This window comes from Platalea leucorodia (assembly GCF_965183815.1).
Source record: "Platalea leucorodia genome assembly, chromosome: 4".
NCBI lineage: Eukaryota > Metazoa > Chordata > Aves > Pelecaniformes > Threskiornithidae > Platalea > Platalea leucorodia.
In genome coordinates, this window is record NC_138826.1 from 66,131,569 (window position 1) to 66,159,540 (window position 27,972).

The 27,972-nt window shown below is 41.2% G+C and overlaps 1 protein-coding gene across 1 annotated transcript; it reads right to left on the reverse strand.

The window, feature by feature from the left end:
* Positions 1–362: 362 nt before the first annotated feature.
* Positions 363–27,934, reverse strand: LOC309589724 (tyrosine 3-monooxygenase-like; the record flags this gene model as incomplete). The annotated part of the gene is made up of 11 exons (XM_082310201.1): positions 363–522; positions 2,128–2,261; positions 6,822–6,917; positions 10,031–10,087; positions 11,781–11,850; positions 12,495–12,630; positions 18,411–18,556; positions 22,289–22,339; positions 23,537–23,604; positions 26,868–26,956; positions 27,739–27,934. 11 exons carry the CDS (start codon positions 27,932–27,934, stop codon positions 363–365), a joined length of 1,203 nt encoding a protein of 400 aa, XP_082166327.1.
* Between the last annotated feature and the right edge of the window lie 38 nt (positions 27,935–27,972).

A 27,972-nucleotide genomic window follows, 5' to 3' on the forward strand; every position in this document is an offset into this window, starting at 1 on the left:
GCAAGTAAAAGACGGTGTGACTGAAGAGTCACTGTGCTATTTTGTCACAGATAACTTGAAAAGGTGGCAGGTGAATAAAAAAACCTGTAAGAGTCCAATAACAGATAAATACACTCCAAACAGCTCATATCACCTACCAAAAACTGGAGTAATTTGGTCTTTTTTGTCATTGAAATATACTCAATAGGAACTCATTAATGTGACTAAGTCAGCAGCCTAAATTAGAGTGAAAAGATTGACTTGGCAGAGCTGTTTTGTGGGTTAAAGATTTTCACATGCAACTACAACTTCATCACTAAATCTTCAAGTATTGGAATCGTCTACAAGTATCTCAGTGCCAGGCAAGATGTACTGCTGTAGTTTTAAGAGAGGTTTTCAAGGGCCAGGCAGAGGTTTTTCAGTTCCTCTTTCATTTGATGGAGTGCCCTCTTGACTTTCTGAGGTGTGTTCATAACCTCTATGCTGCTGGTGAACGGGTCGTAGTGCAGAGAAAAAGGCTTCTTGATCTTCATCATGTAGTTTCTGTGGGGGAAGAAGACAGAGCTGATAGTTCAGAACCCATTTTCCCAAGTGTAAAACCTGCAGGACCTAATTTCTCAGTATGTAGGCATGGACTTATCGGGGAGCAGAGGTTGCTGTGACACCTCCTCACTGTTACTCCTTAACATTGTCTGGTGCAGTACAACCTCCCCGCATCTGATCTACTTGCAGCCCAAAAGATCTGCAGTGCCTGCTTTTCACCGTGGCTGGCTCAGACCCGTCTGTGCTCTTACAGCTCTATGTTAACACAATTCAGAGTTATTACAACCGCAAGCTGAGGAATGCAGGAACACAGCATGTCTGCCGCCTTCACTTCCAAGAAATAACCTGGATCAGCTCTTTGCGTAAAATTCTAAAAACCTGTTGATAGTAGGCATCCTGGGCTATTTTGCTATCTCTATTAAAAGAAAAAACATGATTGCTTGCCATTTTCAACAATGTTACCGTTAAGTATATGGTGGTAGGAACCCCCTGTACTGATGTTGCCTTATGTTTTCCGTTCTGACAGATTCTTGTGCTGTCAGTTATTTTGAGCAGCTTTGGCTGTGCAACTATCTTTAAAAAATGTATGAAAAAGCTTCAAGTCTGAGAATGGTGTATTCCTTGTCCTTGTAAGTTCTTTTCAGGTTTGCCTGAGTCAAATGCTCGTGAAAGTCTCTCTTCTGCCAGTGAGTTCTCAGCCATGTTTTTAAACACATTAAAAATTTAATGTGAACCTTCAGATTTAAGATGAGGGCCCTAATTTACCATTGCTATAACCCCAGCAGACAAGGCTTCTGGGGAAGAGGTGGGGCGGGATTAGGGAAGAAGTCTGGCCCAGGTTCTCTTCCTCTAATAAATTCCTCATTTCAGCTCCTACATGCTCCCCAGTAGCTCCACAAGCAGCCTCCTGCCTCCAGCCAGAATTGGTCGTGTTGTTCTAACTGTTGGAGACGAAGGCCAGAATTTAAACCCCGCTTACTTTAAAAAAAAAAAAAAAATAAAAAATCCTTACTGTGTAACATAACACGGTCAAAAAGAAATGCATTTAGAAACACCTTAAGCTAATTTGAAATAATGTTATTTATGTTGCAGTCAGCTACTTTGTAGAAATTAGATTGCCTGTGAATGCTGATTCTGCATTCTTGTGCAGATATAATCAGAGGAGAAAGGCAATCTTGTTTTTAAGCCCCCTGCTGATCCATGTTAATTCCTGAGTCTGCTATAAAATTTCCATGTGACCTTGGGTGAATCAGTTCTTCATGACCTCCTATTTGTATGGACTAGCACATAGGCACCCCAACTGTGGGATAGCGCTCTACTTTCACTATTCACTTACACAGTTTACTTCAGAACTTGCTAAAATGAGGCATTGCTAAGATGAAGCATGGGACAGGGTGTAATAACATGCAGTTATGATTTTCTATGAAGCCTTTTTGAGATAAACAATCTCATGTTTAACTTTGTTGTAAAAAAGCCACTGTGCGGATGAAGTGTGCAGTGAGATAGCCTGGCATGTTTATTGCAGTAGTGGCAGATGTATTTGAGATTAGGATTCAAGTCAGTGTGCCCCCCCTCAGTGAAAATACCCACAAATGCTTTACTTACTGAAGCTTAGCCTTGGCATCTTCCAAATTTTCTGCTATGAAATAGACAGGCTGGAAGGCTTGATCCTGATAGGGGTGCACTGCAGTCACTTCTGGATCAAAAGGCTTGTACTCTGGCTTGTTTGATAAAGCATACTTTGTAATGGGAACAACACAGGTTAGAGTAGGTGAATGAACATAGCAAGAATTACTGCCTACTGGGCTGAGAAATGCTCTTTGTGGAACAGTTAAAGGTAGTATCAAGTCCTGCTCTTTCAGAGGTGAAAGCTGCTTTTCATAATTAGCAGTTAATAAACCAAATAATAAATAATTTTTAAAAAGAAGAAAAAATAAAAAAAAGGAAAAATGTATTTCCTGTACTACAGTGCCGTACAATTTGGTACCACAGCCCTGTTCTCAGACAGGGAGAGGAAAGCCTATGCCACCCCCCAAAATCTGAATATGTAGGAGAAAAAAGAATATCATGCTGGTTTTCAACTAGTATCATAGAAGATTCACAGTCCTGTGCAGCCCTATTTCAAAGTCCCCAGCCCATGTCACAAATCTCACATTTCCTGCTGCACTGAAGAACAGACAGAATGCTCCTGGTATTTTCTGCACAGCTCCCATGCCAGTTAAGCAGCCTAAAAGCTTCCCTGAAACCCAAGATAGAAATATGCACTATACTCTGTGTGTGCACGTTTGTGTTTTGGGGCTGCAGAGGTTCTTCTATATGTTCTTCTCAGGTTCTTCTACATTGACCCCCTCAGGCAGATAGGAGGATTATGGAAGCCACCTATGTCCACACTGCAGTCCATAGGCACATCTATCATTTGTTTACACATACTGAAGATACCTTTAAACCAGCCAGCAGCAGAGCTGGTGATGGTGTGATTGCATAGGTATTGGTGTTGGTTGTTTAGTACCTGCACAGGGTCCTGGGAAGGCAGAGCAGCTCAGGCTTAAAGTGAGTTCCTGCACAGTTTGTCTGCCCCTGAAACCCAAGTGAGCTATTTTAAAGCTATTTCAGCTCCAGTGGTATTTGAACTGCACCATAGATGTGCCTAAATGTTGGTTTGGCCTCCATTTGGCCAGGTTGGTGAGTGCCATGGCCACTTTGGTGAAGTGTCCTAGGTACAAACAAAAAGGAAAAAGGTAACTCATCACAGTCAACATCAAGACCTTTCTTTCCACCTTCAGCGTGGACAGTGGACCCCCATCCACCTAGGGGCAGTCTTTTAGTACCCACCCCTTCTTTGAGATCTGCCTGTTTGTCTTTCTCTCTTCTTCCCCAGCCTTCAGAAGGCTCCCTTCACTATTTTATGATCCAAATGCCAACTCCCATGGTACTTGTAAATAACTAGTAAGAGTGGGTAACACTGCACAAGACTTTCAGCTCAATCTGCTAACTGGAAAAATTCAGGCAGTATCCTTAAGCACATTTTTAGATATTTCACTGAACTGAGCCTGAACTCTCCATCACTGGAGGCTTGCCTTAACCAGTAGGCCTATTTGCTGCAGAACTGGTGCAGAAATTAATGCAGAGCTTTTTTTTTTTTTTTTTTTTTTAAAAAAAAGGACAAGAACATAAAATGCTCAAAGGTGGTGTTTTTCCTGTTCTTCATTTGTGGTGTGTAATTGAAGGATAAACCTTGGAGAGCACTATTACAATCTAAGATGGATGGTATACACAAACATGAGGCTGCTCTTATAATCTTAGAAGCTCTGGGGACTAATAGGAAAAGATTTCAGAAACTCAAAACCTGACAGGGGTCCCGCTATGCTGTCAGTGTTGAAGCAGAACTGAAATCCCATTGATTTCAGTGGAAGTTCAGCTTGAAACCGGATGGCCTTAAAGGCCTCTACAAGTTAAGTACTTGTTGAGCTGCAAGAAAAGCATATGTAGCACTGAGTGCTGCCAGAAGTGTGGTATGAGCCATAAGATTTTACAGTATGGAGGACAGAGTCCAGCTGAGTGTTAACAGGAGAAGCATTTTCAATAATGTAAAACAGCTGACAGAATATAGTGAAATAAACAGTGCAATACCGAGAGCTGTTGGGGAGGAATTCTTACAGTTCAGAGGAGGTAAGGTTGGCCAGCAGTCAGACCCATGACAACTGTTCAGTTTAGACTTGGATATAGTTATACTGTCCCTTCCGATACCTAGCTGCTGTCACTAAACCATTTGTTAGATAACATGGATTCAAGTGCAAGTCTCGTGCAGAGGGCATCTAGCTCTACCTCTCATCCTCTGCCTTTCTCCTAGGTTATGCCCTGAGTTCGGGTGGGATCAGCTCATCCACAAAAAATAACTACCTGAAGCTGAGTTCAAACTGGTCAGACTGGGTGCTGTGGAGAAGAGGAAAAGATTTTGAAGATTTCATAGTCAGGATGTGGTTCCCTGGGTCACAGTCACACACCCACAGACAGTCAGTTCAGGCTGCAGTTCAAGGATGTTCCCAGGCTCCTTGCTGATGCTACGTTCTCACATTAGCTGGACATACTGTTGCTCACTGTCTCCAGCTGGTTAGATGTTATCTTCTCATAGCCAACCACCTAGCCTTAATAACTCATGCTTTTATTGCGTCCTCAGTGACCAAATGATCCTGCTGTTCCTGGTTCAGAAGCCTTCAGTGATTAAGAAACCCTTCCTTTGCACAGGTTTCTGCAGTGTGTCTCCTCCGTCACATGAGCTGCAGTGAGTCTGCCTGTGCCAAATATGCCAATCAGCTAAATGATATGGAATTGAGTTTGGGGCCTCCACGCACAAGCCCACATCTGGGCCCATACTGAGAAGACTGGCAGATAATTATCAGGATAGATAATGGCTTTCTCCCAGGCAATAGTAAAACTTATCTAGAACTTTCTCAAGAGCCAGTCTAAGACTGCAAAATGAACTTTGCAAGAAACTGAAGGCTATCATGAGCCTCACTGTCTTCCAGTCTTCATCTTCTCTAACAAAACTGCCTAGCTACTGTTGTATTTCAAAAAAAAAATCCTTCTAGGAAATAGACACTGCACTACACATATTTCTACTCTTCAGCTGTAAAAGAAACGGTATACATTTTCAAGTTGCTAGCAGGTGCTTAGGCATAGGACCTCAGCAATTTAGCAGGTAAATAAAAGCAAGTCTAGGTTTCTTGTTTGTTGGCTGTGAATATGGCAAGTACTGAAGGATTCTCAGAAAAACGGTAGCTTCAGCCTTATCCTAGAACAGCTAGACATGTAAACCAAGTGCATTGCACTGGAGCCTAATTTGTAGGGGAGCTCATTGATCTGCTGCTTCATACTATTCTACAAATGAGTGCTGTGATAGTGCTAGCACACTTCTGCAAAAGTTCCTGAGCAGTCACACACAAGATGAGGTTGCTATGTAGAAAGGAAGGCATGTTTACTTCTCTAGAGGGCTAACAAGCATGCAGATCTCTCAGCTTATCAAGAGAGAAAACTCTGCAGATCATATACCACAGAGTTTGCTCACGAAAGTCTCCAAATTGCAAGTGCTGGGACAAAACCAATGCTAAATTTGGCAGGTGGCAAAATGAAGGTTGATATCTGGGAGGGTTCCCCCTCCTATATGTTAACTCTCAACTGCCCTTCTGTTGGGACTCCTATTATAAATGTCTTGAGATACGTTAACATGTTGTTTCTTCCTTCTGTCAATTGACTAGGAAGCAGGCTGACCTGTATACCATTAGGAGAGTTTTGTAATATGTTTATTGTCATAACAATCCAACTATCTCCAATTATGGGAGTCCAAGATCTGCTAATCCAGCCACGGTTCCATGTGAATGTATTGTGTATCTGGCTATTAGGCTGTTTTGTCTATGTGCTAAGCTTAAAATATATCTCCCATGAAAAAAAAAATGATTTCTGGTTTATAAAAATGCTTGAAAAGAGTGGTTTTTATTTTCCTTTGGCTCTTACTGACTCCAAAAAATCATCCAGTGTCTGCACAACCTGAAGCAATTGAAACCTATTGATACCAGTTTAGGGCTTTTGCACTGAGAAACTGATCATCTGCTCCAGTGCTCTGCAAAACTGAGAAGAAATCTTCCCTATCAGCTGTTTGTCCAAGAGAGGGGAAACCCATAAGCTTTCTGTAAAGGTGTACAGTCCCTCTTTCCACAGTTAATCTGCCCAGGCAGGGCAGTATCAAACCTGCGTATGCAGATTTTCATCTACATAAAACTCGAGCTGGGATTAGTCTTGAAACTTATTTAGGAATGTAAAATACTAAAGCATTTTCTTTTTGTCAGTGTCCATGCTATTTACAGTTTCTTTGCACTTTAGTTGGCCTAGTCAGTCAGTGCCTTTCTGATTCGTATGTGCATGGACATCAATGGCATGGACAAAGTAGCAGAGTTCATAACAGGCATAATATTGCCCTCTAGTGAGTAATTCAGAAAGGTACATGAGTTTTATGTTAAAGTCAACTGTATTACTACTGGCCAGGAGCAATAAGAAGCAAATCTAACGCTTTGTAGGATAGTTGTTTTCATTGCATTTCATCTCTTTGGGTGGAAGACGGGTACAATCTTACAGTAGTTTTTTCCCCTACTCAATAGCTTCTGGGAAGGGAGAACTAATTTCTTTGCAAAAGAAAAGTCAGTATTTTAAATCATGTTGTTTTATGTAAGGAAACAATATTTTGCTTTTACCAGAGAGTTCAGAAAACTGTTATACAAATTCAATACCATACATTTGACACATACCATAAGCTCCCCATAAGACGAAAGCAGTCCTGCCCCGTAAGCTTTGATCGATCCGTTTTGCTTGCAGAGACCAAACTCCACAGTGAACCAATAAAGCTGGTAATAAGAACAATTTGTGAAAAACAGTCTTATCAGGCAGCTTCTCATTTTTCCTTTCATTTTCTTTTATCTTTATTCCTTAATGTCTTTATGTCTTCAAATGTTATTGTTGTATATTTTAGGAAAATTATTTTTTCTCTCAACATATATAACACACACAAATTATAACATATATTTTTTCAAAACTTGCCATCCTTCCCATTCTCACTCCAAAAAAAAAAAAAAAAAGAAAAAAATTTGCTAATGATAATAACATGGGTAAGTAAACTCATAAAGTCCTATCTCCTTCTTTCTTTGGAAAATGTTACAAATTACCCTGCAACCTCTTAGCCCTGAGCTTCATTACAGTCGGTGGAAGCTGACAGATTTCAACCCATAGTCCCCAGAAGGACAAGTAGACCCCCATAGAGGGTTCAAGACCCTAGGAAAGGTACTTGAAAGGACAGTTTCCCTCCTCCTTTGTCTGTGTGATAGCATTCAGAAGAATTGAAGAATGACTTATCCCTTAGCAGCAACGTACCCTTTAAGATTATGCCAATTACATCTTTATCATGCTCCAGTAGAAAGTAAAGATACACCTCACTAGGCTTTTCTTGCAATAAAGTGTGCTTAGGACCTTTCTTCCTTTACCTGATGGACAGTAGTGGGATAAAAGCAACTCTTGGCTCTGCCAACCTGTTAGCCCTTCCCTTATTATAGCGTTTAAAGAAATGGACAGCGAAGGACCAGTTCTGGACACAAGCCTGATCCCTGAGCAGCTGGATAGGTGTTGTGCAAAAGAAAAACATGGAAAACATGAGGCATTTTAAGAATATGGCTTTGTGTCACAACTCTTCAAGGTTCCTTTAGGGACACATAGCTCTTTGCTGCCTCATACACAGGGCTGGACCTTGGCTTCAGCTTAGCCATAAGTATTGAATTCTCAGCACCCTTCTCAAAGAACTGCGGGCAGTTTGTAAAATAATGTGAAACTCTATATTATTCTGTCTGTTCTGCCTCTTTTCTCTTTCTTTCTCCCACCGTCTTTCACATGTCTTATAATTTTGACGACTTGGTTTTAGCCTGCAAATTTGCCGCTAAAGAAACAGCATGCCAGGATCTTTCTTTCTGCAGAATCCTGAGCGGCTTTCTCTACACTTCAGCTAGTAATTCTGCATTCTTATTGTGTTAATAATCTTGATTCTTATTATTTCACAGTAAAAAGTCTTTTGATTATCTCCTCATTTTTCAGAAGGTTCTTTTTGACTGGAGAATGAGACATGGGAGGAGGAGGAATTCTTTTTAGTGTTTCCTTAGAAATCCTGTATTTGGCTTTCAGTTAGTGAGGTTCTTTCAGCTCTCACTGTTTTAACAGGGTACAAGACATGGTACTAGTGGCACTATGTGGATAACATGAACACTGGCAATTTCCCATCTCTTGTGCATTGATCCACCTGCTTAGAGAAGTCCAGGGACTGAATGAAATAATGGCATTTCAAAGTTTGTCTTACAAATGTTATAGACCATAGCAACAAGTAAAGTTGAGATTCTTTAAATAAACTTTTAGTTAGCCTAATGTTGTCATATTATCTAAGCTAGTTACGTACATTCTCTTCATAATGAACAGAAAATGACAGGGACTTCCAGAGAGAAAAAAGAATTTATGTTAGACATCTATGTCAGGATAGCAAATACATTACAGGTTCCTCTCTATGTTCACTTTCCAGTGAAGGAACCTAAACAATAAGCCTAGACTAGATGTCTAACTTTTAAACAATTGAAGACTGAGATGTTAATCCAGAATATGTTTACTGTTCAGAATACTTGAATGGCACTTACAAAATTGTATTCTCACAGATCCTGAACTGCAGGTAGCCCTTTCAAAAAGGTGCCCTTATTCTACCTCCCCAAACCCTAGATGATACTATGACAATTTCAGATATGAGACCCATCATTCTTCTAACCTTAACCCCATCTCTAATCTAGTCCTAGGCAGTCCGGGGGGCGGGGGAGTGATTGCAGAGGAATGCTATGTAAGCCACTGGCCTTCACCCAATCTCACCAAGACCTGGGTAAAGATGCAAAATGGCTCTCTGGGACACAAAATTCTTTTAACCCTAGCAAAGGCATGGATCTTAATCTTGCTTTAGCCTCTCTAGACCCAGAGAGGGGAAATTGCAGAGGAAATGTGGACATGTCACTGCCTTTTGCCACATAGTCACCTCACATCACCAGCCCAGGACCTGGATGATGCTATGAAAAATTCAGCACTGGTACCTTTTTCTCTCCAAACTCTAAAAATACCGCTAGTCTTACCTAGTCCTAACCCAAGGACGAATATGTGCAGATAGATTTTAGGTGAGCCATAATCTCCTTCACACAGTGCCTTGTTCCACTTCACCATGAGTGGGGCTGTGGACTGGGTGAGGAATTTCAGGAGTGACAGTCTCCTCCCATCCACCCCCTCTCCTGAATGAGCCTCACCCAGCTGGGTGAGGGTAAGACTCCTCTCCTAACCTGAAAAAATCATCAAGACTGGGAAATGGCTGTCATTATCAGAAAAAAAATCATCTGGCCTCCAGCCCACTTTCAGAACAAGTTAAGATGGCAGCAAGAGGCTGCATGAGCTGTTTTGGCAGATATGTACAGCCTAGTGATTCAGAACCAAATGACAATACCTGCTCTCAAATAGCTTTTAAGTGCTCACCTATTTTGTGAGATTAATGAACATAGAGAGAATCAAATTCTGATGGTTCCCTGCACCTTGTGTAGGAGAAAATGCAGGAATCACACTGGGTATCCAGTCTATTAGGTGAATCTGGAAAGTGAGTTGGGAGCCTCCTGTGGCTGAAACTGTAGAAACTCAGCTTCAGCAATATGTTCTTATAGAAGCAAAAAGTATAAGCATTTCCTCAGGTGGAATCACATGCTTCTGGGCTCCCCCGGAAGGACTCCAGCCCCTGTTCCAGCACCTCCCTAACCTGTGGATGAGGAGAAGAGACAGTCCTGCTGATGCTCTCATTTTTGTAGCTAATCTGAGACACTGGAGAAGAGCCTTCCCTGCACAGTAAGGGATATGCAGTGAATCGTTTGGGTTTTGCCTCTGATATTAAACTGCCATCTGTACTTACTGTGGCCAGTTTCTCAATCTCCGCTTCAGATGATCCAAGAGAAGCCAGTCCAATATCCTAAAGCAAGTAAGCAAGCAGGCAGTGTTACACTAGTGTGATTATTCAGCCCAAGGGAGAGAAAGAGGGGAAGGGGGAGGACCACATAATTTCTAGCATGAATAGCATGAACTATTCATTGTTTTTGTCACCCAAAATGACCTTCCATGGCTTCCAGGATGCCTACCTCTCCCTGGCCCCCAGCTACATACCACTGGGAGTCACATTAGATGAGTGTTTAATCCTCAGCATTCTCTGTGTAAAATTAACCATCTCTTGGCTTAATGCTGGACTATCCCTGGCAGAGATTTATAGAGAGACATGAGAAGGAAGGGCAGCAGGGTGGGTTTTATCTTTGCAATTACCTTTTTGTCTCTCACTCTCTTTCTGACAGCCCTTATGAGTGAGTCAGATCTGTGCAGGGAGGATTCTGTTTACTCTCATCTGTGCTCCCTGTCAATTGTTATTCTCACAATAGGAATCTGTAGATGTCTGTTCTTAGCTATCCCGGGAGCCATATCATGCAGCAAACAAACAAAATTGGGGCATTTTCACCATTCATCGTCTCATGTTGAATGGAACAAAAAAGAATTTTCATGGGGTGAATTTCAACTGTGAAAATACTTGTGAAAAAAAAAAAAGTGAAATTTGAAAATTCATTTAATATGATCCCCTGTTGTATAGTCTGTGTTACAGATGGGAAAAGAGGAAAGCTGGAAGTGTTGAAATTGTTATAATCTCTTATTTCTAATGTGTCTTCAGTTCTGGTATTGAACTGAACTGAAGAGGTTTCTTCCAGAATAAATTATAGACCACTAGGATATTTTAAGTACTACTCATCTGAATCTGATAATAACCAACATTTATGACCAAAATGGAAATTGGCATGTATCCAAGTCGATACAACTGGAAAGCACATTATAGGAGGTGAACTGGCTTTCTTTTTAAGATATTCTGACAGGGACCTACATCATGTAACTCTGCTCTTATTGCCAGTTTCCACACTGGCCACTGCTGGATAAGCCTAGAACATGAGTTATCTTCTTCCCTCTGCTATGGTTTTGAGGCACATTCATAGTTCTGAAGTCTTTAATTATACGAGGTCATTGAGTTAACTTGGGTCTGACACTGACTGCTTGTACTAAATAACCCCTTATTGTACAAAGAAGCCCTGTTTGCTTTTTGGAGCCTCCTCACCAGTGTGAGCAATGCTGTGAGAATCTGGTGAGTTGTAAAAGGAAAAACGACTCTAATGAATGACATGCTGATGGACACAATTAAAGTATCATGTGAGATAAAAATGTACATCCAGAGACAAAACCAGCCTGGGGGCTCGATGGCTGTTGCTGGTTAGGTTCATGTGGTGTAGGACAGGAAACCAGGGGAACAGCGTAGTCAGTACAACTCAAACATGCAGCACCGCAGAAGCTCCACTGGCATCCTTCTGCAGACTGACACAGCCCTCCCACAGAGAAGTCCCACAAGCACTGCCTACCCTTCCTTTTACACGATGTCCATAGGGAGCGGTGCTACCACTCCCTTGGAGTAAATGTCTCCTGGGGCACTGCTAGCCCACCATCCCTGGAGGCTGTGACTCAGACACAATCCAGTCTTAAAATAGCGTTTCAAGCACAGTGAGCTGCATGCCTTTGAGGCACATCTGGCCTGCTATCCAGAGCACTTGGTTAAACAGCCAGCAGAACAAGCTTCTTACCTGTGAGAACTGGGCAAACTCCTTGTCAGCTAGCATGGGAACATGACCCAACAACTCATGGCAGCAGTCTCTGGAAAACAAGCGACCTTCATGTTCAGTAAAGGTTTCTTTTCCTGCCCTGCATGAACTTCCCATGAAGGACTTTAGCCAATAGACCAGCAAAGGGAGCTAGTGTGAGGGCTGGTTCACAGCAGCTGCCTCCATACCTGGCCTGGCAGGGAGTGTGACAGCATTCCCTTCTGCCATGGGGAGCCAGCTGCCCCCCACTAATTGGGCTATTGTCTCACTTGGGATGGCACAGGCACCAGTCTCCTATGTCACAACATCTTTGAAAGGCCCCTGTTTTGTCCCAGCATACAACAAAAGCATCTGTGCGAACTTGTAATTTCTCATGAAATGTAATTGCTGTTGTCTGGCCAGCACTTACTGGGAGAGTTTCACAGCAGGAAATCAAACCCCAGCAGACGGTAACTGAAGGCAGGATGAAAAGATTAAACCAGATATTCTCCAGTCTTTTCCTTCCCCAGACAACTTTGCAAGAGAGACAGAGACCCACACCCTCTCATGCATGACTTCCCCTTCTAACTCTCCAGCTACCAGTTTCTCAAATTGTTTCATTCTGTGGACTACTGGATAGAGTTCCAGAGCCATTCCCAAGAGAATCATCCCCAACACATTCAGAAGGACAGGATTGTGCCAGGGCATCAAACTTACGGTTCCGGGGAATGCATAGGAGAAGAGAAGTGCCTCATATACTGTGTGCTCTGGAAGACACGAAATGCCAGGCTGGCAAGGAAGTCACGAGCCGACAGCAGTCCTGCAGCTGGTCTCAGCTGGAAACCTGTTCTCTCTGCAAGGGGAATTGAGGCTGAATTTAGGCATTTCTAGGGTTAACTACATGGCACGCTTACTTCAGGTAAGCAGTTTCAGAGGACTTTCATGCTCTGTTGCAGTAGCTCCCTTGATCTAAGTATAGTAGGAACATCCTGGCTTGTCATTATCTATGTGCCCCTGTACTGCTATGTGTCCAATTACTACAACATCAAATCACCTAGCCATCCATCCTACACGTATTCACACAGCAATGATATGAGGTATAGGAGTACTGCCTGCCCCAGTTTACATTTTTAGCTCATTTACACACATTTATCTACTGTGTCCCACATGTCAGTGATGTGTTTGAGGTCCTATGATCCTTATGATCAAGCAGGAGACAGAACCTGCATTTTCAGTCCTGGCTATTCTATTAATTCTTGGATTCTCTCTCTCATTTCCTGTATAGCGTATGTAAAACAGGATTTCGATAAGGGACACACCCCACCCCTACCCTTGTCTGAGAGCACCTGGGTCTTCCCTGATGCTAGGCTACTGTTTAGTCCCTCCTGCAGACTTTCTTATTCCCTGCACTGAAACCCCTGGTACCTTGCACTGTTGAAGACAGAAGTAGGTGGACCATGGGTCTGCTCCAGTCTGGGCAATTCTTCTGTTCCTCAGTGGGCCTAGTTCAACGTACCCCAGAGGTAGAATTGGAGCATACTATTCAACTTCATTCCCCTCTGTCAGTGCATGCTCCACATGTATAAACTAGCTCAGCACTGGCAAAACTTTCTATCAATTTTATCTTTCTGCCTGGTCTTTGTTAGAATGGGAACATGCAGGAGAAAGAGCAAACAGGTCCTCATCAGAGATAAGGGTGCTGGAATTTGGCCCTTAACCATTTAACATCAGAGTTTCCATCAGTGCTCTCATCTATTTTTCCCCTCTGTTTCTTTTTCACCATTATGTTTGTCTAGAACTAACTACACAGCCTCCCAGTGATGTGATCGTACATGTTTTGTTTTGCATGTGACCGTAGAAGAGGACAGAAGAATGCAATATTTTTGCACCGTGATTTCAGCTTGTGCTATCAGTGTTACTCCAGGACACCCTGCACTACTACGAAAGGTCTGTGAGAGACGACTAACAAAATAACCAGTCCTATGGTCAGAAGAACACAAAATCTACATTTCCATGGGAAACATGTTGGTGGTCTGCAAAGCTTAGAAAATTGAAAATCACTGCTTTAAAAGAGAGCCAATGATAATCTTTTTGAAGTCCTATACTCAAAATCTGTGTTGCATTCTCAGCTCCCATAAATGACATTTCATCTTCTTTAAAGCATAAAACTACACTTTAAAAAAATTCAGAAATGGCTTTATTCTCCCTTCTCTATCCATATCCTATTGTGTCATGAAGCCTGGAACCTAATTTATTTTATGTAAACAAACAAAAAAAATCCCACCCAGAAACCAAGCCACTTACAAGATTTGTTTTGGTTTGGTTTTTAATGTTTCTTCCAGCATTTCTTGTCTTGCTTTGTCTGGCTATTAGCACTTTTCTCATTTTAAAAAAAAAAAAAAAAGAGAGAAAAGAAAACGGGGGGAAAAAAGGAAAAAAAAAAAAAAAGGCTTCACTGGAAGAATTAGAAGTAACAAAACATCTGAAGCTATACAGGACAAAAAAAGAGTGGGCAGCAAGGAATGTTTTACCTGACAATGTGAGGGACTACGTGGTTAACATTTGCCATGGTTATCTTCTATTGCTCCACTGAATTCAAAGGTAATGCGTACAGAACTGCCTCAAAGCTGAACAACAGCAAAAAAACCCAATGGAGATTATTTCTTTATCTTTGTCTGTATGCTGAGCAAAGCCATTAGTGTTAACCAGGGAATCAGAAGTGGTTGTAAAGCAGCTTACTATTCTCCCTCCTCCCCAATTAAGAAAGCAGGGTGTTTGGGGGAATAGACAGACCATCAGCTATGTCTCCTTAGGCACCAGCCAGGAGCTGGCACAAGAAGGGTACTTCCTTGCTGCTGATGCCATACTAAGCCAATCCAGAGGAATGTGAAAATCTCAGAATCTGGTCATCTTTGGGCTAAATTCTGAGTCTGAGTGAAGTGAAAACTGCACCAGCTGAAAAATATATCAGATGAGAACCAAGCCCTAAGTAACTCAGTTTTGGAATCGACTATGAAAGAGTCTAGGGAAATTTATATTGCTTTAGCATCCATGTTGGAGGAGCAGGAGGGAAAATGAAAATTACAGCTTATGTTCCCTGAGATGCCCTTTTAAATATAGGCCAGTGAATCAGACAGTCTGCTGATGGAACAGACTTGGCCAGTTGCCTTGAAAAGCCATAGGAAAAAGTTATCTGCTGAAGGTAATATCTGCAAAACAGTCTGAACTTCTATTTCATTACTGCACAATAAAAGCAGCAATCAGTAGAGAATTGGGGGTGTGGCTGATTGGACCTGCTGCCCAAAGATCTCTGAAATGAAAATGAGTTGAAGAGAAGGTCTTGCGCAGTTGACCTAAAGTGATCTGTAAGGCTTAATTCTTGGCCTAAAAAACTCATGTATACAGGCCTGTGTGTTGTAGTGTGAGCCTGCTTGAGTTCACTGGCTGTAATTTCTTCCAGCTGTGGAGGACAATGAATGCCTAAATCCAAACATCTTTCCTAGAAAGAAAGATGTGCCTAGGTTCATCTAGTTAACCCTTTAGAAAAACACTTGCCATGTTAAATGGTCACATGGTTAACCTTTTAAATTCCCTTTAAGTAATTATGAAATACTTGGGATGTAGAGTTCATTTCTGTTCAAACCAGCCTCACTAGCAGGCCAGGTAACACCAGACAGATCTTGTAGTTTGACTTGTATTAAAGACAAAAAGGATTGCTTGCTTGAGTTCACAGATACTGCTGAGTAAAAGAGAAGGTGGAAGTTTATCTGGATGTGTGGACTAGTTATAAGATGATCCCTTTCTCTCCAGGATAACCCTCTCTCTCTCTGCATCCCTATAGTTTATTATATTCAAATCTGTGCCGGGGAGGTTTTTCAAAGATGCACCAGGGGAGGTTTAGACTGGACATTAGGAAGCATTTCTTTACTGAGAGGGTGGCCAAACACTGGAACAGGCTTCCTAGAGAGGTGGTCGATGCCACAAGCCTGTCAGTGTTTAAGACACATTTGGACAATGCCCTTAACAACATGCTTTAACTTCTGGTCAGCCCTGAAGTGGGCTGAAGTCCCTTTCAACTGAAATAGCCTGGTCTGTTCTATTCTATTCTATAAAAAGTCTTATCATTACATAAGCTAAAGAACGGTCCAGTCCTCAGAGGCAGTATTTAGCAAAGATATGTGCTGGTATTTATGTCCTAAATGGGAGAGTGGGACAGTTTGGGGCTCACCCAGAGCTAACCAGTGACAGGAACTGCACTATGCATCTCCACATAGTCTGTGCTTGAAATGCATCCACTGTATACCAGGGAATTTTGGGAGACACATCACAGCCTATAGTTTGGTTAAGGCTTCGTTGGTTGAGCACTGCACACCTGTAAAACAAGGAAGAGCCTAAGCACAGAGTTGATCGATGAGTTATAAGGAGCAAAAATTCTGGCCTTGCTGACGCTCGTGGTAAAAGCCACCCAAATTAGTAATACATCAGAAGAACTCCATATAAATCATACCCCTCACCCAGTGGCTGCTTGGCATGAGGCTGTCTTTAACACAGATTTTACAGACCTTGCAGATGCTTCTGACTGAGTTTGTTACCCAGGGACCTTACAACAATGTCAATCTTCATGCTATTCTAGAACGTATTCTGCATAGTGAAATGACCTTATTAGAGGGAATCATTGAAGATAAGTAAGATATCAGTTCAAAGCCCCATATAATGGGACTAAAATAGCTTACTCACTCTTAATTGTGTCTAGCTGTAAACACATTTCTTTTGAACAAACTTTGTTCCATCTATAATCTTTTACAAAGCCTGTAGGCTAAACTAATCCAGGTTTTATCTATGGTTTAAGGAGGATAGGAGCAGCACTCCCAAGAGCCATTCTTTCTATTTTCCTTAGACACTCATTCCAGGATGGAATAAAATGCCTCTGAAGTGCCTGATTCTCATTCCCAGTCAGAATAGTTTGGACAATTAGCTTACACGAGACACCCTGTGTTTATAGTAGATTAGTTGAAACTCACTGTGAACATCTTCCCAACCGTTGTTAGTAGAATTTTCAGAATTACTATTTTTACTGCTTTTTTTTTTGCTTAGGGCAATTTGTATGGCATAGAGAAAATTTAGAAACAGAGCCTACAAAGGACGTGAGCAGGCCCAGACTCCAGGCAATCAAATCCTGTCAACCAACACGAGCAATACAAATAGTATTATGACAGGATATTCTTACATTATCCTAAATTCTCCCACTTTGAAATCACCTGATTCATGTAAAGAATATGAATACCTGTGGTAATTAAATCAGCATCATATGATTTCTAGAGCTCCCTGCTGTCAGCTACCGTTTAAATGAGATAAGGTGAGATCAACTGCTTCATGAGAAAAAATATTTATCAGCCCAATTACTATAGGAGGGAAGTAAGATGGATAGTTGAATACAAGAGAAGATACATGAGAAAATACATAATGCATACACAGAAAGATTTCTACAACTGGATGAGAGATGTTTTTCCTATGCCAACCCTCCATTCCCTTACACTAAAGGTGCAATAAAAACTTTGTCATCGAACAGCTTAAACTTCCCTAAAAATGGCAATGTCTTAGAAAACTCTTCAGCAACAGAAAGCTTATCTAAGCTTACTAGCATCACCTACTGATACACGGAGCAGGTCATTTGATTTCCTGAATATTGTATTTAAATTGAACTTATTTAAAGTTAAGCCATACTTTTAATTATTTATTTCATCATAGTGATCAGCTGTCCTCGTCTCTCTTGCACATCTCCTTGTCACTGAGAAAGAGCAAGGAGGCTTTAAAGACCACCTTTCTTTAGTCATTCTTAATGATGGTAGGAAATCAGCTGGTTGACACAAAGCACCTGGCCTTGGGAACCCATGCAGCCTGTGGCCTCATAAAAATAATGCAGGCTCCCCTCCTCTCTGTTTCCTTGCTAGTCAGCTCCCAGCTAACAGCAGGTAGGTCAGCTTAGCAATCTATCTTATGTGTCCTTTCACCTAAGGCCACATCTTCATGCATTTACAGACTAGTACCACAGCCTTTCTGCTCTCCTGTCAACCACACAGTAGGTACCAACAAGTTTAGTGTGGCAAGTGGGGCCACAGAGACAGAAAGAAGCAGTGTTGTTTCAAGGCAGCTGCTGACTGACTAGCAGAACCTCCTGGAAATCATTTTCTCTAGCACACATTGCCATCCTGTGTCATGCATTAGAAAAAAATGGACTTGAGAGGTATGTACCTGTGCTTGTGTTTGGGTCTTACTAGTAGCATAGCTATAGAAGCATAAAATGTAGTCAAACCCATAGAAAACCTGTGTGTGGAAGTGATGCTGAGCAGTCTGCTGCTGTGGCTGCACTGCTGCCAATACTGGAATTAGCTGCTTGGTGCTACACCAACTGCAGCCGCTCACAGAGCGAACGCAAACTTACTTACTTACAGCTTGGTCCCTAGATATGCCTGGTATTAATGCCTTGTGCTACAGCTCATCTTGCATGAAGGAACTCTACGGCTAGTTAGCTCTGCTCACCAGCTTAGGTTCTACGAGATGGTTTGTGTGTGTTTGTGATGTACAAACGTATCCAGGAAACCCTAGAATAAACCACAGTTCATAATGACTGACCTTTCAAAAATCTGGAGACATCCTGAAGTTGAGGTATGTTATCCTCTTGGTAGCCACAGTATTTCTCCAGCTGCTGAAAAGCATCCAGGTACTGCATACAGGCATGAGTAGGGTAAAGGCTGCTCAGCTTCCTGTAGACCTCTCTCCTGGAAAGCAAAGGCCATATAGCATGACACACCTCAATGAAGCAGTACTTATCTGCCCTATCTACAGATCCACAGAGAGGCATAAACCCACAGCATAGGCAATGGTCTAAAAATCTGAACTCAGGACACCTGGTGCTTGGAAGCTGATGCCTGGGTGGATGTAGCAAAGCATAAGGGTTTTCTGTTTCACTTTTCCTTCAGAAGGTGGGTTCTGTTCAGCTAATCTGTTTTATCCCTTCCTACACCATCCTTTAGTGTAACAGGACTCTAATCCTGATTCAGAAGTGTTTCTTGCTTAGGTATAAGTGTGTTGGAGGTACCAGGGAAATCCCAGGGAGAAAGCTGAGGCTATGGCCCTCTCTATGTTGTACAGTTTAGGGATGGAATGAGTCAGGTATTCCCTCTCTCTCTACGTTGGGGTACAACTTGAAATGCCAGTCCCTCCATCTCCGTACTGAAGCCTAGCCTATATTTGACTCTTACAAACCTCCTCCTAAAAAAGCACATTTTCTGATACTGAAGAGTAACATCTGGACAGGCAAAGAGGTTCATACTTTTGCAGTTCAAAATGCCTGGCATGGGTTATGTATTTGAAAGACATGCCAACTTCTTGAAACATTTAGCCCATTATACAAAAAGACGCCAGCTGAAGAAAAAAATATATATAACCAGATTTGGGCACAGGCTTCAAGCTTGTCCCAAACTTCATGGTGCTTGGATTTAGAGCTGTGGTTTGGAATATATTTAGCTGTTGCAAAATAAACAAATAGTAATAGGATGGAAAAGAACCTTATAGAAATGGTTATTTTTGTTCAGACATGGCCCTAGGGTGTTAACAATTTTATAAACATTGTTTTATGAAAATTGAGATCATTCTTGGAAATGCTGGCTACGGAAAATGACCTTTTGTTGGTTTTGTATTGTATTTTTTTTTTGTGATGCTATTGTTGCTATGGACGTGATAGCCAGTCCCTGGTAATGGCTCTCTTCATTTGTACGAATGTCTTACACCGTGTGGGAGTAATGAACCAGAATGAAGGGGGGAGGAAAACCTTAGGAGGAAAAAAAATGAAAAGAACAGAGGGAAACAGTGGCTGCTGTCACTATTGCAAAAGCCACAGGAGGCTGGGCCATTTCCATAGCAGAATTAGGAAAAAATGAGGAGGACTAGAGTTCAAGTGTTGCCCTGGCTTATTTCCCCATAGAATACTACTGACCTCAGTGGGATTGCATAGGATCTGAACTAGTACACAGTTCATCCCCAGACTGGAGTCTAGAGAGAGCAGGCTTGTTTACACTTCTGCACATATGGTCTCTTTTATCATTCTACTGTGTGTCCAAACATTGACTACCACAGAAATGTAGGCAGTCTCAGAGACTAGTGATGAATTACCTAAAGCTAAGTGTCCCTCCTCTCTAAGTACCTCTAAGGCAATCATCTAAGTTCACTCCAAAGTCAATGGAGGAGCAGATATTTCCAGACAACAATTTAGCTTGCCCTAATGTAGTGCCTCAAATAGGTGTAATGCCTCGCTGTATGGAGGTGCTATCACTCAAAGGACCATTAAGCTGTTATATGATGGTACTTCAGTCCAGAGAAGGAAAGAGAAACTGCTGAAAGCACAGTCTATTAAATACTCTAGAAAGGAACCTCATAACGAAGGATGGAGCCAGCCACTTGAAAGACTTTAAAGGCAATGACCTTATTTTACATAAATTTCAGTATTATTTTAGAAAAAAGTGGCACTATGCAGCTTTATTATGAAGATGTGACAGGTGCATCCCTATAATTTTGCCCTAGATTATCCCTTTTCCTTATATAGCTTTTACCCATAAGACATCTTTTATGACTACTTAGTTTCAGGGCCTTCCAAGAAGCCTGCTTGAAAACAGAAACCCAGATCATCTCTACCCTCTGTTTTCTGAAAGTCATATTTCTTCACTTGATTAATTTTCATTTTTATAACCATGTTGCTACAAACTGAAGGCGTCCAACAACTCTTCAGAGTGAACACCGAGGGAATTTAGTCTGTGCTACACATTTCCCGTTCAATTGCACAGTGCTCAATTAAGTTGTTCTGTAATGCAGCTGACCTCAGGGCACAGCCCCAGGGGGCTGTGATAACCATTGAGAGGTCTAATTTTGGAAACAGCTTTACACAACAAGACAACCTGGGTTGCTGGGGATGGCTGCTTGGGGAAATGGGCAGATACTCCTTTAAAGGTCTATTCAGTTACCACAGTGGGACTAATTCTAGGTGGAGAAGGGCTGGAATGACGGAGGTTGGCAACAAAAGGGAAAAACAGGAAAGAACACAAAATTAAATTTTCTCAAATATGACATTCCCACACACCATCCTATGCCAAGATTGTTGGCTGGTGGTAGCAATCATGAGCATGACACCGACCATCAATCTTTGACAATTGAAAGATGCTATAAAAACATATTTGAGCTTAATAAAAATGTGACCGCCTGGATGAGTTGGATGCAAGGTTTCTATGTGATTGTGGGCAACACCCCTCAAGCTTTCTACGGCACAGTAGATTTTATTTAAAATAAAATAATCACTGAAAAAGATGGGATGGACCTGTGGTTGAGGTTCTGGCATGAGACATCTAGTGTATGGATTTAATTCCTGGCATTGACATAAACTTTGTGTATAATTTTGGGCAAATCGCTTAAGCTCTAGCTTTTTCAGTTCCACAGTTATAAAATGTGGTCATCGTTCTGCCTTTTTCCCACCTTTAGGCTGTCTTTCCATTTAAATTGTAAACTTTTCAGAACAAAGACTCTCTCTTATTATGTGCAGGTGTGGCACCTTGCACAATCCTGGGACTCTGCTCTTAGTTGGGACATGTGGACATATTTATGTTTGTGCTATCTTACAAATGTGTAATTATTGCTGCTTACTGAGATTTGTTAAAGTTAGTGGGAGAAAGTGGAAACAGAGGTATATGAAATAAGAACTCTACTTTCTTTCAAATCTTTCTTTCAAATCTTTCAAATACTTCACATAAAGTCTGCAAACATACTTTGAATTTAATTAATTTTGTTTGCTTGCTTGGTTGTTTGTTGGGGGTTTTTTGAGTGGCAAATCTTCAGGAGAAACAAAGCACCAGTGAAGAAATGCTGCACCCATGTAAAAGTAACTTGCTATCATTTCCTATGACATCAAGGGCCTTTTTACAATGTAAATAATGTATCCTGGAAGGGCACTCCAAAATTTCTTTTACCTTCAGTTTGAGAGAATGATACCTGTTCATGTTAACAGCGATGAGTACTTGCAGGAGAACAAGGAAGGGTGGTCTGTCCTATGAACTTTGGATTAGCCACATCCTATGAGTGAACTTCCATCCTGCAACCGGGCATTTTCTTCTGGTAACAGATTTGGAAAGGTGACATTTCTGTCACCACCATAGCTATGGTTAATTAGAGGTCAGTTAGAAGTTATGCTATAGACTCCAGGTGTTTTCTGGCTTCTGATATATTGATGGGATTGGCAGGCAGGGAGATGGTCAGGAAAATACATTTTGCTCTAGAAACTGTATAGTTAAGACCAGCCCTGAGAATGGCTTTCTGCAAAACAAATTACCAAAAGGTGACACAACCAAGGAGTAAAATTTGAGATGGATAAATACAGTTTTAAAATGTTATCACTGTCTCACATTGACAGTCTTTCCTGGGACTGCAGTGGAATGGCCCAGGAGTCGGAGTACAAGTACCAAACTCACCAAGTTGCAGTCTCCTGCGCCGTGTACTCGATGCGAGGCAAAGGGTCTCCTCTGTAATGAAGAGAGGAAATAATGCATGTGTCTAAAGCAGGTTTCAAATTCAGTTTCCAAGTATTATTTTCGTTGCCTGCACCATGAATATTTGCTGTAATGAGGACGGAAACAGCAAAATGGTACATAATTAACAACTACTTTGTCTTGGTAGGCTCTAATGTGTGCATTTTCTCCTCTGTCCCAGTGTGGGGAGGAAACAGAGGGATATGGTAAGAAAGGGAGACGTGTTCTACTTTACAGAAGAAAAAAAGAGGCCTTCAGGCTTACCCTTATCTCTGCTGAAGGCAATCTAACAATCAAAAAGCAGTGTGTGCCTGGAGGGTCCATCCCTGGAGGATGTGATCAGCACAGTATCATCGCAGAGATGCATTCATAAACCCATCAGCAGAGAGCTGCCCAGGCATACACTGCATGGTTATCACTAACTTCTCTGATGGGCAGTCTTCTCTCCTCTTCCTCTCTGTTGCTTCTTCGGTAGCTCTGATTCAGTTCAGTGTGTGCTTTTGTGCTCTTTTGTGCTGCACTAGCTGTGATATATGGTGGTGGTGAGAAAATTGTACTCAACTAGAAGTCTCTCAAGGCTTTGGAGATTTCACCGCTTCTTGGACACCATGAGGCTGATAATCCACTACCAGTTCTACCTATACATCTGATTAACTCTGTCAGCTGATTCTGGTGAAGTTTTACACATAAAAGCAGAAGCATTTTCAATCACCCACACGAGACCTGAGAGGTTTTGAGGTTTTTAGGTAGCTAATGTACATGGCTAGAGACATTTTGTCAAAAAAATAGCAAGAACAGCAAATTGCTTTGCTTTGTCAAAAATATGTTCCTAAACGTTGTTCCTTATAGTTCCTTGAAAAAGATTAGCCTCGGCTCAGGAGCTAGTCCTAAAAGTAACTGCAAAATTGAAACGAAGAGTCGTATTGAGAAATTATCTCTGCTAAGACAAAATACAGCACTGAAGGAGATGTGAATGCAATCCTAAGATTTTTATCTTAAGGTATATTTGCTGTGTTGTGGGAAAAGTCTACTTCATATGGAGTGAAAGATTCTGTGGCTGAATTCTGTTTTCTAAAGATAGCCCTGTTGATACATTGACAAAAGATTAAGTTTCTGGTATTTCTTGCACACGAAGATGTCTGAAAGTGCATGTGGACCGCTGAAGTCTGTCTTCAGCGGCCTTGTACTTACTCTCTGTAATTAAAGGCAAGGTCAGCAAAGAATGCCCTCCGTTTCTTATACTCCAGGTCAGCGTATCCCTGAGTTAGAAAATAATTTGAAAAAGGTTTTATATTAAGAGAGATTTGTGGGCATAAATAAATTTGCTAACAGAAGTATTCAGAAAACCTAGGCCTCAGATAGGTTGTTTTCTCTGAGGCAATGAATCTTGAGCCTTATGAACAGGGTAAACCAAAGTCTGCGATCAGTTACATGCGTGACATTTTGATGAAAATTTGGGGCCTGTGACCAGAAAGGAAAGTAACATTGGTGGGAAGGTTTTGGAGTTGTTCATAAGCACTACATCACAGGCCATTACACTTACAGTCAAATTTAAATGCAAATCACATTAAAAATGGAATTGAAATAGGGGTGTCACTTCTGCTGTGGAAGAGCTGAATCTCTGAATCATTTCTTTCCTTCACTAAGCACAAAGGTTGCAATATAGGGCTGTGATGGACATGACGGTACCAAGCTTAGTACCACCTCACCAGAGAAAGTATACTGCGCCTGCACAATACTCTGCGCTTTGGGTGAAGAAAGGGTTCTCACTGGCTAGAAATCTTTAGAGCTGCCACTGAATCTGTAGAAAGACTTTCAGCTCAATCCCCCCTTGCCCATTTATTACCATGTTATGATAAAGACAGATTCAGTGGTATCTGTTTAAAGGGGCAGTTTACTTTTCAAATACTGGAGTTTTCTTTTTGCCCCCTCTGTGTTTACTAGAAATTGAGTTTCAAGCAGGCTTTTCCAGCTATTAAATATGAATAGAGATGTGGAATCAAATTCCTTTGAATTTTACATCATTCATAATAGGAATAAAATCTGAAATCTGGCACTGTGTTACTAATATAACTCATAAAGCAGCGTTGATCAGCATCACTGTACAAATATTTATTATTCTAAAATATTCAGAATTTACTGGAACCACTTTGCATACTGCAAGCCAAATTTCTCCCTTAGGTTTATTCACATAATTTTCAGTGTAGCAATAATACCAGTAATACTGCAGTTAATGAGAATTGTGTGCATGAATCTGAGGAAGGAACTGGATCCCGAGAGCATGTTTATTTTTGTCATGTGTTATGGATAATATGTTCATTCAGATGCCACCCTTGCTTGTCAGTAACTGTAACAAGTCCATGCAAAACACGTGGAAAAACCATTGGGCCAGACTAGTGTTGATGCTGTGACCTCTCAGCTTTGTCCCTGCTGTTTCCAGGGCTCTGCACCCACCCTCTGAGCAGCAGAAGCCTCCCTGGGGGACCACTACAGCCAGTGTCAGGGTGCCCCAGGGACTGGTGTCACAGTGTCATCAGTTTGCTTTTCTGACCATTAAAAAGACAGTAAAGAACAAAGTGAAGCTGTTAGCATGGACAGCCCAAATTGCCTATTTGGTAGGAAATGTATATGCAAAATCTCTGCTGAGCCATCCGTACATCACCGTATTTGGTACTTTCCTCCAACCTGTCCACTTTTGAGCCATGTTTGGCAGCACAGTAAATGAGCCCACGTTATGCTCCCTCCTGCCACAAAGGATTTTCAGTGCCTGAGCTAACTTTAGCTAGTTTAGGTATTTCTATTGCACTGCATTCTGCAGTGTAGTTTTATCCCTACTCAATACTTCAGTAACTCTGCACCATTGGTGCTTTCTCTCATCCTCTTCAGTGTTCATACCTCCTATTTGGCAAAGTAGGAGGCGAACTTAGTCCCATTTGAATGAGTTCCCAATGTGCACTCATTTATCTCATGAGAAAGAGCCTCAGAGCTAGCTCAGGAAAATGACAAATACTTGGATTGTTTCTATCAAAAAGATGTGAGGAAGAATGAAAGATGTCCTGGTTAAGGAGGCTATGAAGCTCTCCTACGGCATTATAGTTTAATAAGTAATTATCAAATGTAGAAGATAGATTTGGAAAGTTTTTTGTACCACACAGAACTGTATATAGCTAACAACATTAACATTGTGTAGGTTAATAAAAGGATCTAAATAGAATTCAGACATTTAGAAAAGGGAATGACAGTCTTATAGATTCTGTTGACATGCATGTAAAACTTCCTTGCATTTTTCAGTACGAAGTCTGTGCTTTTTTTCCTTTTCATGCATCACTTCTATGTGATGTTTGGCAGAACACTTCACAGTAATTCTGTGACCTACCTTGGCAATCAGCAAATGGCTCTTTGGAGTCCCATGTTCGTCTGTACCTAACTCATATCTCATCTGTACTAAAGTTGGAAAACTGATGAGAAACAAGTGTTGGTTTGTTTGTTCCTGATACTTTGCCTTGCTATTGTCATCACTAGAGCAGGACTCTACAGTGCATTTTTCCTCTTCCGTCTCTTAGAGTTTCCATTTGTGGCAAGGCTAAGAGTATACACACAAAACTGTTATGAGTAAAGCCCTTTCTGCAGCCCACTCATATCCAAGACCTACTGCCTGAATCTGAGAGAAAGCCCATCACAAAAATTCTAACAATATTTTGCAGTGTAATATCAATAAATACTGCCAAAATCCCGGCTCCAAAGACCTTGTGAAAAGTCAGATGTAAATTAAGATTATAATCTTTCCAATTTGCTTCCTATTTAAACTTTAGATGTTTACCTCAACTGAAATCACTAGACCTTTTGCATTTCTCCAGTCACATTTAAATCTCCGTTCAGGTATTATATCCACTAATCAGTGCTGCCATGTATTTGTCTTATTTTCTGTCTAGACGATTTCTGCAAGTTTACGCGTAATACTCCCCTCTGTGGAATCTGAGGATCTGGTATTTATTAGTGACTAGCTCTTTGCTGCTTGTCCTCACTACCATCCTCTGTACATCTGCACTTGAATGAGATTCCTGGCATATGCAAAATTAAAAATGCAGATATGGAATATCTGAAAGGTCAAAACATAGAAAACACAAAAAGCAGAAGGCTGGGGAACTTGACTGTTATGTGGACCGGCTAGTACAAAGTGGACATACTTCAAATATATCAGGGGTAAAATAATAAACAAGAGGTTTTTTTAAACTAAACAATGAAATTTGAATTCATGCTAAAGAACATGTTGAATAGAAATTACTTCAGCGTGTGTCCGATGTTAATCATGTGTACCTTGATGAATCAGGACCCATAAGCTTTTCTTATTATTGTTATTCATTCTATACTCCCTAATTCCACTGCAGATCAGCCTTCCTCTGATCCTTCTTTTTTTCTGTCCTTTCATGAGTATTTCTTTACTCCTGAAATTTTCCTTATAAAAATTTCCCTACAGAGAGTTTCTTTTTTAAAAATAAAATAACTGTAATGTCAAACTTACAGGGTGACCATGGTCCAAACTGGGATCATACTTAGTGATCAGATGGTGACATGTGTCCAGATCTTGGATTTTTCTGGGGAACCAGGGCACTGGAGAGAAAGCAGCAAGAGTTAAATGAGATAGGATCAAATCATTTTTAAAAGACACACAAAATAAAAATTGTGCTGAAGGTTACAAGCTTTCTTTTCATCAATATCTAAGAATATTCATATCTACATGTCACCATATGTCAGTAGTTGAATTTGTTTGCTGACCAAACTGTCAAACTGGATCAAAAATGATCTGAAACTAACTTGCAATGATAATCTCTTAGTTATAATTAGTAGAAACAATTTTTAAAGGCAAAATCATTTCCTTTTAGGCCTGATGTCCCTGCTCTGCCAGTATTTGTGACCAGTGCCTTAAACATGCACCATAAACAGACAGCTACTGCTTCTTTTAACAAAACCGACACAATACACTGCAAGCAAATGAAACATTCAGACCCTCTGCCGTACCATTGCATTCCCATCAAGTGTCTGTGTTTGCCTCAGAGTGGTCAGTTCTTTGCACAACTCTCAGCCCACAATCTTCCTGTCATTGAGGAGTTTTCAGTTTCTCCTCAGCTACTTGTTTTGCTGCTCTATTCTTCTCATCTCCCTTTTTGCTGGAATGCTTTTCTCACTTCAGTTCCACTGGCTATGACAAAGTGCCTCCCTTTCCACACCAATGGGAATGGTCCCAATTCAGGGAATACAGTCATGCAGTGAAGAAAAATGAATGCATGCTCACCTGCTTTCCAGATTAATTAAATTACTATTATGAAGCTCATGCTAAAAAAGTTACTCCAAAAAGAAACAAAACAGCGCTAACAGATGCATGCATTTCTTACCTTCGTCTTCTCTGCTAGTTTTCACATCCTCTGCTACTCTCTTCAAGGAGGTGATAAGGATGCTAACATCAGCACTGTGAACTTCACATTCAACAAAAATGTCAAGATCATCAGCAGAGTTCTTGGGCTTTTTGGCTCGTCTGGTTTCAAAGTGATGGATCTCAGTTTCAAACATCTGCAAGAGCCGGATGTTCATGTGATGAAGCCTCTCCAAAAACTGAAAATCCAGGTAAG